At 38.8% G+C, this 12,812-nt stretch overlaps 2 protein-coding genes across 8 annotated transcripts; both read right to left on the bottom strand.

Annotated features, from left to right (window-relative positions):
• Positions 1–431: 431 nt before the first annotated feature.
• On the bottom strand, positions 432–3,375 carry LOC148690445 (5'-adenylylsulfate reductase-like 4). The gene is made up of 4 exons (XM_088686347.1): positions 2,774–3,375; positions 1,819–2,006; positions 1,610–1,734; positions 432–1,266 (listed from the first exon to the last, which is right to left on the bottom strand). Exons 1-4 carry the CDS (start codon positions 2,954–2,956, stop codon positions 821–823), a joined length of 942 nt encoding a protein of 313 aa, XP_088542473.1. The 5' UTR covers positions 2,957–3,375; the 3' UTR covers positions 432–820.
• A 2,226-nt stretch (positions 3,376–5,601) lies between these two features.
• LOC137748724 (uncharacterized) lies at positions 5,602–12,356 on the bottom strand. 7 transcript variants are annotated; one of them, XM_088686221.1, is made up of 6 exons: positions 11,216–12,354; positions 11,069–11,132; positions 9,440–9,559; positions 7,572–9,368; positions 6,473–6,910; positions 5,602–5,994 (listed from the first exon to the last, which is right to left on the bottom strand). In XM_088686221.1, exons 1-5 carry the CDS (start codon positions 12,268–12,270, stop codon positions 6,557–6,559), a joined length of 3,390 nt encoding a protein of 1,129 aa, XP_088542347.1. In that variant the 5' UTR covers positions 12,271–12,354; the 3' UTR covers positions 5,602–5,994; positions 6,473–6,556. The 7 variants fall into 7 exon arrangements, with proteins under 7 accessions (XP_088542347.1, XP_088542348.1, XP_088542349.1 ...); XM_088686222.1 differs by having other exon boundaries at positions 7,572–9,356; XM_088686223.1 differs by having other exon boundaries at positions 7,572–9,230.
• Between the last annotated feature and the right edge of the window lie 456 nt (positions 12,357–12,812).

Here is a 12,812-nt window from a genome sequence, read left to right as displayed (position 1 = left end):
TTGAAATGCTAGTAAGAGCACCCATATTTCAAACAAAGGAGCGATATTTTAACTAAACCAATAGGTTCGTCGTAATAATATGATGTCAAATCAAACTCGTCATCCACAAAAATCTAACACAAAACCTCACAAGTGAAGAATATTATCAGATCGTAGTAATATGCTAAAAAGAACAAAGTAGTCGCCATAATAAGCCTACCATCAAGTAACCGTACAACGTCGGAGGGAGAAGGAAATGATGAATGCAATTGTGCTCCTGCTAATTGTGGAGCCTGGATTCACAGATCGCATGTGCTTTCTGAATCATTCGATGCCTTTACCAACTTATGCTGTGCAATAACTATAATTTACTACAAATCTAAAACAAAAGTTGGTCGAAAATTAATAAAATACATGTGAGGTTGGTGCCAACTTCCATCAATCTCAACACATTCATTCAAGGCCAATCCATTAGGAATGATAAGAAATTTCTAAGCTACACGATACAACGAACCCCTCTCACTTCTTTTGGACAAACATCAAACGCAAGCGAGTGGCACATGAAAGGGTTACTAGTTATTCAACCTATTCAAAAATTGGATTACAAATTCATCGGTCCGAATGATAAACATATTGTACCCTGTAAAGCATATAGACAACAACAACAACGGAATGATGTGCTACAGCGACAAGATACGACAACATATTTTACCTCCGTTGCAAGAAAACCCTCGTCAAGGGTGAGATGATTACCAAACGCTTCTAGGACAATACATTTTCTGCAGCCTCACCCTTTGTCATGGGAGCATCAAAGTCTGTTCAGATAAACTGTCTACAGCATTCAGTCACTGCTATAACCCCTGCTGGTGCTTGCATCCCCGATAGAAACTGTGGCCAGTGACTTGGAAGCCCACACCCTGGCGTTCATTGCTCCTTCCTGCAAATTACTCCTCTTGCAAGGCTCTTTTAGAGAATTAAACAACTGTACTGCCCGCTTTAGAAAAGCCAAAGGGTGCTCCAACAAGCTTCCCGGTCTCATGTTTTGAATATGCTGTCTCCATGCAGATTGAACAAACGAAAGCAGAGCAGGATAAAAGGAGTAGAGCAATCTCAGAAGCACAAAAGCAGAAGCCAGAGCTAAATATGTTTCTTGCCGAAGCAAATTCTCTGGAGATCTAGCCCACGAAAACGGGCAGCTTTCCTGCTCAGTGCTATCATGCTTCTCATGATTTAGTGGGTATCCAATTTTTTCCAGTGACAATTGATCCAGTGATACAGTCTTGATGCCTGCACCCATTCACCACGGTCAATAACTACCCCACAGGGTTATAAGATAAATACAACAACAGTGAGAGACTAAAGAATGGCAAATCTGATTAAGAAAAACATGATTCTGGATGGTGATGCAGAATATCAGAAAAAAAGAACAAGTTGTCCTGTAGGACTAAATAGAATCGGTGGGTCACAGATAACCTTAAAACAATTATTTCAAATAAAAAACCATTTCTCTTTAGTATTCATCACTAGATAAAAGGTTTTTTTTTTACTGATTCCTATTCATCATACCAAATATAAAACATTACACATAAAGTTCAAAATATAAGCCTACAATAGGAACAAAAAGACATACCAGTAACATGACTATAGAAAGCAACAAGAGAACCAGGAGTGCGGGCGCCTTGATATCGAATGCGTGTGGTAGAATTCAAAATGAAAAGAGTAGGAAATCCATGAACTCCATATTTAGAGAGTATACTGCAAACAGTTAAATCAGTTAAGTTCCAATTTCTAATAACAAAGCGTTTAGAATATGATCAATATCTGCAGATATTTACAAACCTTGGCCTGATGGCTGATTCTTCAAATGCAAAATGTGGGATCGAAGGATACAAAGAAGCCAGGATGGAAAATGTTGGTTTAAACATCCTTGAGAAAGGGCACCATGATGCATAGAAGAGCACCGCCACATAATCATGAGTATTCTTGTGAACCATATTTAATGCCCTTTGTAAAGAAACCTCATCCCCCTTCAAAGCAGCAATACAAACAAAATTAGAATAACAAATATGTAAGAGAAAAGAAATTCAACTTTCAACGCATACGTTAAATAAATAAAAAAAAAAACATTTTTTTGTCATCCCAGCACTAGTGTAATCCACGGAATTGTGATAAAAGCTCTCAATTGTGCATTGCAGATTCATCTTCAGTGCCATCTATTCCCTCTACTTTCGGAAGAAAAACACTTCCATTACCTCACCCCCAAGAAGAGTTTTTAGGCACTAAACTAAACTGCATGTGATATTTACAGCATTCAAAGGAGAAACTGGTTGCAGGATTCTAGTCTTCAAGTGACTGCTTGAGACAAGTATTGTTCTTGTTTATCCAAACATATAAATTCGGAAAAGGGTTCGCTATCAGAGGTCACCAAAGCACTCAAAATACAAATGTAGCGAAACTCAAAAACCTAAACTGATCCTCTTGGAAAAGCTCTATGAATGAAACAATTTCGGATAGAGGCCGGCAGCTACTTTGAACATCATTGGGAAAATGGGCATTGCCCAACTAGGTCTTTCACAAGAACAATACAAATTCCTACCCTAATTGCAAGGTCAATGCATATACCGAAAACCGAATTTTTAATAAACACATAAACAAATAAAAACAGCATCTCCCTAATCTGCACCTCCAACCCAGATACTGAGATACACCACCAATGATATAATTCTAAATAAAACATAGTTTCCCTGAAATAAAAATTAATAGCAATACAGTAAATAGATAAACAATTGTGTACCACGATAACACCCATGGATTCAACGGATCTGGAAGCGCCGTTGACGGGGCAATTGGAATACCGGAAGCCGAAGATCGCATCGGCTGCGGACTCCGCGGGGCAAGAGGTGGGTTCAGCGGCGGAAATTAGCCGGACCCATAAAACCAATATCACGATCCCACTTTCCCAAACCCTAATCCCCATTTAAGAATCAAAACCTCACCAAACACCAAATTAACCGAAATAAAAAAAAACGAAAAACTAAAATGGGGAGCTGCTCAGCAACAGCGCGACGGCGGATGAGGAGCAAGAAGGAGGGGGCGCAGGGGAGAAAGCCCGGCGCATTTCAGCGTCGAGGCTTGTTGGTTGGGGAAGCAGATTGGATTGGATTGGATTATTAATGGTAAATTTGGGAGAAAATCGGTTGGTTTATTTGGAATTATTGCGGGGAAAGGAAGGGAAAAAAAAGGGTGGTTTTGGTTTTGGTTATGGTTATGGTTTGGGTAGTTTGGTTATGGGGTGGAGAGGAGAGGAAAAGCCGAGACGTGGAGATATCGGTGAGTTCTTTGTTTGAGTCACGCTCGTGTGCTTCTCTGTAATTGCCAACTCCTTTCTCCCCTGTCTCAGGTGGTTTTTTAATTTTTTTTTTTTTAAAACAAAAGATATTATTTACATTAAAAAAAATAAAAAAATAGATTAGTAATAATATAATTCGGTGTTAATTAAAGACCTCTCGATTCCTTTATTTATTTATTTCGTACATAATGGTGTTTTAATTTAGCTTTTAGGAATAAAAAATAAAAAATGCTACTTTTTTCTGTGATGATAATGAAATGGTGTTTTAAATCTCCCTTTTTATAATTTAAAACAAAAAAGTTATTTGGTGGGTTGTTTGGGTCTACGGGTGTAATAAGGACCATAAGTGCTCAACTGGACTCAAATAATATTATTCGTGCTTAATCTTAAAAAATACATTAACGCATGCTCAAGCTTAGCTTAAATTATTCTTTCAAAGTTTGATCTTGACTCAACTCGTTTGTAAATTAAAACTCAAAATTTTGAGTGGCTGGTCGAGCTTGTTTTCTTAAATAAGCTCGAGCTTACGTTTGTTTAATTTAATAAAAAATAGAAATTAACGAAATTAAACATGATAACAAGTCGTTGATGTTAATAATAACAAGCCTAATATGTTGTTACAATTCAACTAATTTTATTTACCAACCGACCCAAAACAAAATAAAAAGGAGCTAAATATGAGTCGAACTCAAAACATTCGAGCCGATTTACAGTCCTATCTAGAAGTATCTAAACTTGTTATTTAAGAACTTAAGTAAAAGGGCTTATACAGGTGCCGAGAAATATTGTGCGTTTTTACCAAGAAAAGCTATCTGATAGTTATGGAAAGATAATATATATATATAGGCTTTTAACGAAATTTCTAAGCAATTTAAACAAAATAGTTGCTCCGACAAAAGGATAAAAAAACGCAAAATGGTTGCTATCAAATCACTCCCCGCGGCAACATCGTTGATACCAATGTGAGTGATAATGTAGTTTTTTTTACTCTTTTCAGCGTGATGACTGGAGATGTCCTAAGCTCATTACACTAGTTTATAATTGTGTGAATACAATAACAATGAGCAAGTGCTTTTAAATTATCAAGTCAGCTTCTAATTGACTGGAAGTACTTTTTAAATGAGTAAAAGTCCTATTGGTCAAAATGTTTTGGATTCCAACAGAACTTGAAGTGCATTCTAGAAGAAGCACTTCAAGTGCTTATCCATGATTCACTTGCAATTTAACTAAAGATTGGTTACAGAAACACTTTCAGTTATTTTAAAAACACTCCAAGCGCATAACATCAGTTTTCTCCTAATAACATAGTCGAATACGAGGGCATGGCCGCATTGACTACTGACTAGTGCCCACCCGCTTTCCAATGCACCTGAGTTTAAATATCTCTGGTCGTAATTTAGATTCAACTAGAGAAGAATATCGTCTGATAACATGACCTCCATGGCATCCCATCCACCCAGAAGAATGGGCGCCACTGGAGCACTGAATTTTACGGCCACCAGGATGTACGCATGGCAGCCAACACACCAGATCCCATGAACAGGAAGACAGAAGCAAAACACAAATCTGAATATTCTTTATGGCATCCCATACCCCATATCATTTCCAACACACCAGTTTTACCTTGTCAGAAAAGTTACAGGGGTTGGAAAGTTTCAACGGTGGACGCTAAGACGAGGCTTGTTATTAACATTCTAAAAATGTCATCTTGCAATATCAACATAATCGAGAAACAACTCGATTACGGTTTTGAAAACAATTGCAATAACACGCCACAACTTTACATAGCTTAATGCGCAGATGGCTAACAAAGGTAAACCTTTGCTAAGAGGAAAGAGAACACTTCACTGCTGCGAATGTTTTCATAATACCTCCTCTAATCCATATCCCTCCATCACATGAGATTGGGGAAATAGAAAAGTAAACGTAAAAATCCAGTAAGAGCTTAACAATGAAGAGATAAAATGTAAAAGGAGGGGGAAGGGAGAGACGGTGATGGCGGAAACTAGCAAATGATCACTTGTTTAATGCAAGTGATTTCCGCATTTTTCTCCTCCTACATACCTCTCTTTACTTGTGTCCGTTGATTCTCCTTTGCTTTATTCATTCCGAACGCCTGAAAAAGGAAAGTGTGCAGAAGGAACAAAAAAAGGGCCGAACGAAAATCATATCCCTTGTTTAAAACCCCCCATTATACATTTCCCCCAAGTTGTACTGTGAGAACAAAGTAGATCTCGAGCCTCTTTGACAAAATAGTCATGTTCTCACCAGCATAAGAATTCTTATCGTCATTATCTTCATTAACAAAATAAATGTTTTGTTTGCGACGCTAATATTCGGAGCAGAAAATGTTATCCGAGTTGTTATGCACAAGTTAGTCCAAAAACCTAATTGGACATTCAGTTTCTCTCTCGTGCGGAGAATATGAAAAAAATCCTCCGCTGGAAAGGAAAGAGAGAATGCCTAAATCAATCAGAAATATGAAACAATCATTTAGACCTAAAGGGAAGCCAAGAATAAAAAAAAGTAAATGTGCTGCAGCAAGTAACCTCTGGCAAGAAATGGACATATAGCTCCATACCAGAACCAGAAATATCAGCCTCTTGCATAGGAACAATAGATCTATCAACGAGCAAAAGTGATCTTCAAAACAGTTCCAACAAAGCCTGCACGTAACATAACACATCAGAACAATCCACAATCATTCACAACGACATTATCTCCAGTAAAAGCATAATAGTAAACAGAAGATATATCATTCTTCAATGAAAATAGAACATATTGGGGCTCAATTCGGCATTGCAAACACATAAGACTTGAATCTGCATTGCAGACGCATAGACTTGAATCTTGAATGCCAAAACAGACAACTAAAAATAAAAGAAATTTAACCCAGAAGATCGGAAATAGGACCAAATTTGTATCCTCTCTCCCCCATTGATAAAAATAGTAAGAAAAACAAGTGTACTGGACCTGTGTATATCTGACATTCATCAAGTTCGTAAAGTTAATACCATTTTTTGCACAAAGATATTAAAGGCTTAACAAAATGTCGCAAAAAAAAAAAAAAAAAAAAAAAAAAAAAAAAAAAAAGGAAGAAGAAAGGGCCAAAGCAACCATTCTGTTGTTAGATACGATAATTACCTCAACCAAGAATTCTTCTTCTTGCAAGGAGGATGAATATATAACAAGAAAACCATCACTGGGTGCAGCACTACGAATGAATAACTACAAAAAATCGCCTGAGAAATTGACCTGGCAGGTCGCACACATCAAACCGACAGAACCAGGTTGTGTTCGTTCATAAACCTCATGATGAAACTCATTTCTGCACCAGACACAGGTGTTAATCTCATGCCTGCTTGTGATATTTGGCATTGAGGGCAAAGATTCCTTTTCAAGCCAATCAGATGAACTGAAACCTTGTTCCAGCTCTCCATCATATGACAACACTTTTGATTCCTTTGTATGTGAGGTTGCTTGCACTGTCGGGATATTATAATCAAACTGACCCGGTCCCAATCCTTCCAAACCTGATATGTTGTCAAACTTTTCATTTACACTTAAAGCTCCGTTTGCACCCTGTTCATTGAAGCAAAATTTGATATAAAGTCATTTCTACTGAAAATACAACATATCAGATTCTTTGCAGAGTTTAGTAGTAAAGAAAAAATGAACTAATTCACTGGAGGAAGACGGACAGACTATCAAAGAAACTCACTGTATGTTATGTTTCAAAACAAGTCTAAAACTGTACTCTAAGAAAAAGTGAAACTACACAGGCAATGGCGGATTTAGGATTTGAATCTTGGGTGATCCCAGTGTTAAAGGTCCAAGTTTTTTAGATAGAAACAAAGCGCAAAGCACACAAAAAAAGTTTCAGTTTATTCACTGAGGCATTTCGTCAAACATTTGATGAGCGATATCGAGAAAATTTATCAAGCGTTGTCTACGCAACCTGTCGAGTGTAGCCCGCGCAACCTGTTGAGATATGCCTAGCAGGTATTAAATCAAACACTTGGTAGGTACAAAAGGACCCGTACAAAACATTCGGAGGGTCCTCGGAAGACCTTAACATGTATATTTTCTGAACTCGGGGTGGTCCTGGGACCAGCTAGGCCCAATGTGCATCCGCCTTTGTATGCAGGTAAAACAAAAGCTGAAAAGTATACTGCAGTCTCAAATAAATGTCCTCTACATACATCACTGTCCCTAATACATATATTCTCTATAGACAGCATACCTTATCAGACAACATATCAAAGTTCGGATAGTAGTCAGATGACTGCATGAGCTCAGATGATGCATCAGCCAATCCACTCTGCTGAACATTATGCTCATCAGTTCTCCACATAAATTCAGCCATGACATCCCCAGAAGGTTGGGAATGATTTAGAAAACCCGTCATGGGCTCATTGTTCCTGGATTTTTTGGCACTCTCAGTATGAGGCTGCTCCCACACTATGCTGCTATAAACCCTGTTAAGATTATTTTCAAACCCAGAGGTTTGTTCATTACCATTTCGATGTATTAAACCATCAACAGAACCTCTAATCAGCTTATCATCCAACACTGAGCTACTGAAAATGCCAGTTACTTTATTTCCATTGTAAAATGTTTGGCTATTCTCTGAATGAACAATGGAAGGTCCTCCAGAACTTCTTTCATGCACAGTGTTTGTTATAGAATTGGAAGTTGGTCCAGCACAACTGCTGCCAAAAGAAAGCATTACCTCGTTATTCCAAGAACTTTTTGCCTCCTCCTTTTTCGATTCTTCCATTGAGCTTGAGTATGTGCTATTCACACTCTGTGCATAGCCAGAGGAGTAAATCATACCAGTTTCAGAAGAATCCCTGCCCTGTTTAACAAATGGAACAGATACATTAATTTGAAAACTCTTTTCCTGCCAGAGTTCCTCCTCTATATAACTAGGATTCTTTGCATTACCTAAATTGATACAACTTTGTCCATCCAGACCTGGAACGCTTGAAGAGCTCCCAGTACTTATAACATGCTCATTGATTTCCATCGCATCCACATTCAGCATACCATGCTCGCTGCTTAAACTGATTGCCTTGTCCTCATTCCCAGATAGATCAGTATTATCAAACTTGGGCCTATAAGATGTGCAGAGTGACTCACTATTGTAAACATCCCTGACTTCACATGTTTTCTCATCAGTAGTACTACATAAACCTCTTTCAGAGCCTCTTTTCTGCAGAGACTGTATGATTGTTGAAGGAAGAAGCAAGCAGACTTCAGAAGTACTTTGCTGCAAGAAATTAGTACAAACATTCTCGGGTCCAACGCAACTCCCACTAATACCAGATATTGACCCGCCATTCCCACAATCATCCACATCATCAAATTTTGTATTTTCTTCTGTGCTAGTTAATTGGTTGTCATCAAAATTCTCAGACCTCCGTTCTTTTTGCATACCATTTAAAGCAGTACCAGTGTCCACTTTGGGCACATCAACTGTACTTACAGAAGCCTTATAACCATCATTTATTCCATCATGAAAGCAGTCCAAAGTATTTGTTTCACCAAAGCTGAGACCAGGACCAGTAGGCTTATCCACCAACTTATCATTTGTCAAATTAACTGCACTACCCTGCTCAGAAAATCCCAAATCCTTACCAAGTTTATTATTCTTCAAGGCTTGATCCTCAGAAGACAATGAATTAAATTCATGGTTGTTTGTTCCAAAACAATTTGTTATATCATTATTCACTTTACCACAAGGAAAACCAGCACTCAATTCACATTTGGCTACTGCATCAGAAGATACTTCCCTGTCTATTTGACCCGACTCATGAATCTTCAAAGATGTTTGCAGAATACCAGTCTTTATGGGGTCAACTTTCTTAGGCATACCCATTTCTTCTCCTGCTTGAAATTCCTGTGAATTTTCTGTATGAAATAAGTTTTCTTGCTTCTCATGACCAGGTGATACAAAAGTAATAGGCATTACAGAGCGGCTAGCAAGCTCATTAGCTTTGATCTCATCTTCAAAGGTATTAGTATCCTGTTGCATACCCTGAATATATAACATGAATGAAAATAACAGAATGATAGAAAATAACAAAAAGGGTGCATAAAGTGACTTACATCTCCAGAAACCAATTTATTAGAAAGCTGAATACTGCCATCAGTATGTCCAGGAATTGACTTGTTTCCAACTCCAAAATAAGAGATCAAGTACGAAGAAACTTCCTCGCACGACACAAACTGCTGCCCATTAGGGCTGAATAATACCAAATTAGGGAAACTAGTATAAGAGCCAGGCAACCATCTAACTTAAAAATGCAAGGTCAAAATTAATAGTAGCTATCCCAAAATAGTTGATATTTTTTGCTATGGGATATTTAATGAAACAATATACAATACACCACCTGAGAAAAACAAATACAGAAAATTTGAATTACCTCCCATACCCTTCTCCCAAAAACAAAAAAAAAGACAAACCATGGGTATCAAAGCACCAACTTCCAGAAATCAGTTTACTCAATGAAGTTATGTTCAAGAATTGAAATTTCACCAATATTTCCGATATATCGAACGAAATTTTGTACTGACTTTCCACAAAATTTCAGTGGTTTTGGTTAGATATCGATTATTTGGTGGAATATCTCCAAAATTTCAGAGTTTTTTTAATGGAAATATCAATTGAATTTTGGTGGAATTTCAAAACCAAAATTACCCACCCAGAGGCAAAGAAGAGCAGCAGCGTGGGGCAAGTTGCAGAAGAGTGCTGGTGTAAAAGGTTGGCTCGATACAAGCCAAGATGGATGTGAAGAGAGTCCGACATCGGAGAAGTACAACAATAATCTAAGGTTTAAATATACGTGTTCCACTTCTAATTGCACCGAGGCCTTTAGAGATAAAACCCCACCTGAGGTCCATTGGGCACGATACCACCTAGGGGATTAGGTCTAGGTGGTTAAGTGGGGACAATATCGGTGCATGGCAGCCTTAGTAGTGGACACTTATGGAGCCCTTGACAATACAAAGAGCGGGCAGTCCAGAGGAGGATGAAGAAGACCCAGAGGTGTTTTGTTTTAAAATGTATAACGAACTGCCAATATCAAAATGAAAATGAATTGAAAATTGAATCATTATGGCTGGAATCAACTTCCAATGGTTGTTCAATCATAAATTAATTTCAACACCCCATCCAAATTAATAGAAACAAATTTGAATCACTTTCTTGTTTTGTTTGGACAGATTTAAATCACTTAGAAATATTCGAACATTGTATATGTAATGTAGGGGATGCAATTTAAAGAGTTTTATGTACTAGTGTTTTATAGGCAGGAATTGATTTTCGCACACCTTTTTTAGCTTTTTCCACACCCCTCTTTGTTTCAGGCCATCAAATTGAATATATCACATGAAAACAAAGGACAGGATTAACCATGGGTGTGTATGAAGCTCAAAAAGTGTGTGTTCATCATTTCCCTAGCATATGTAGTTTTAATTATTATGCTTTATTTTGTAGTTGAATTTTATGGTATTCTTTCCTTGACCGGCCAAAATTTCTTCTTTTGGGAGGATTTTATGGCAAGGTTTTAACGAGGGTGCTTTGTAGCTTTTGCACCTTTATCATTGTAACCATCATTTTATACGTTAATTAGTTTGTTTTGGAGTTTGTAGAGGCTCGCATATAATTTAAATGTTCAACAGCTCCTCTTTTTTCATTTTCTTTTTTAACCAGTATTTCAATCAATATCGATGTACCTTTCCATATATCTCTCTATTCGGGCTACCAAAATTGAAACTCATATCCTTCGTTGCGTGCACCCTAAATTAGCAATGTGTCACATGAGTTTCTATTGAGCACCCAATTTAAACTCAAAACATTTTTATTGACAATGAGAGAACTACCTTATGTATCGTTTACAGAAGAGTCGAACTAGACCTCCATTCCTCTTGAGAGCCAGCAAAATCTTCCAATGCACCGGCAACACGTCACCAAGCTCATCCGCAGGCACAATCTTCCTCTTCTTCCTAGCACTAGACCACTGCCCCTCCAACCCTCCCAGAAATGCTAACAACTGCGCCTCCGTATCCATCCCCTCCGTCCTCCTCCTCAACTCCTCCCCAAACAAACCGTCCGCATTCTCCACCGCAGCTAAGTCCACAACAACTCCATGTCCGTTCACCATAACGATCTCAGCTTCCTCCACCTTCACATTTCCTTCCTTGACTTTCGCCTCCTTGACCTTCACTTTCTTCTCACGCTTAGCCACCGAAACCACTCTGTTCTCATCTTTGCGCGGCCGGCCTCGCTTCCGGCTGCCCTCACTGCTCTGAACAACAATCCCGGGCGTCGTATTGTCACCCCCACGCATCTCCATCGAAACATCAGCGTTGACACTCGGGTAAGATATAGTGGCATTGGGATATTTACGCGGACGGCCTCTCTTCCTCTTTGTACCGACATCGATCGAGAGTCCAGCCGAGAAGTTTTCCGCCGAGGGGCCGGGCGTGGCGTCGTATTGGGCGAGGCGGACGGGGACAGGGACAAGTACGTCGTCGTTTTCTTTTAGGGCTTTTTCGGAGGGAAATAGCTGCTTCAAGAGAGCGATAATCTGGAGGGTTTCGGGGTCTCGGGGTTGGGAATGGGGAATCGTTTTCTGCGATTTGGGGTTTGGGACTGGGAATTGGGAGTTGCGAGGAGCGAGGCGGAGGCGGGAGTATGTCTGCTTGCGGCTGCCGGCGGATTCGTTGAAGACGGAACGGTCGATTTTGGGGATCAATACATTGTCGTCGAAGCGGCGGGTGGGGCGGGATTGGGATGAGGAGGAGGAGGAGGAGGTGAGGGAGAGAAAGTAGAGGTCTGATTGAGAGAGGAGGCCGAGGTCAATGAGAGGGAGGGATTCAAGGTGGAGGTGGTTAGGGTTAGGGTTGTGGTGGTCGACGACGGGCGGGAAGGCCATGGCATTGAACAGTGAGGAAGATGGAGAGATTTAGGAGGAGAAGAAGAAACAAATAGCGGACCAGGGTGGATGTTAAACGACTAGGCGTTTGGACCCGACTTTTGGTTGAGTGGCGCGCAGTGTCGTTTGACTTCTATGAGAACCCAACTACATTCTGACAAGTGTGTAATTTACATTAAATTGGTTCACAAGTACAAAAACAACGTACTGGTGCTATTATATATTGTCATGTAAAAAAAACTTACACATGACAATATACTTTTGGATCAAGATGTTACATTTTAAATTACTCGTTTCATGTAAATTTATTTTCATATGAGAGTTAAATACTAAAATCAAGGCTTTGAGTATTTGGTCAAAGTTTTTGAAACATTTGCTAAAGGTTAGTTTGGGATTGTGCTGTTTTTTAAGGAAAAAAACTTATTAAAAAAAATGGAACATCAATTGTGTTTGGTAAAACAAAAAAAAAAAAAATTTATTTAAAAACTGTTGTCAATAACAGTAGAAAATCATAGAAAAGTACAAGCATGCTAGAAAAAAAA

Source organism: Pyrus communis, chromosome 15, assembly GCF_041283825.1.
Source record: "Pyrus communis isolate YQ-2024b chromosome 15, ASM4128382v1, whole genome shotgun sequence".
NCBI classification, from domain to species: Eukaryota; Viridiplantae; Streptophyta; class Magnoliopsida; order Rosales; family Rosaceae; genus Pyrus; species Pyrus communis.
The sequence above is the reverse complement of the archived record's forward strand: the minus strand, read 5'-3'. Positions and strand labels throughout refer to the sequence as shown.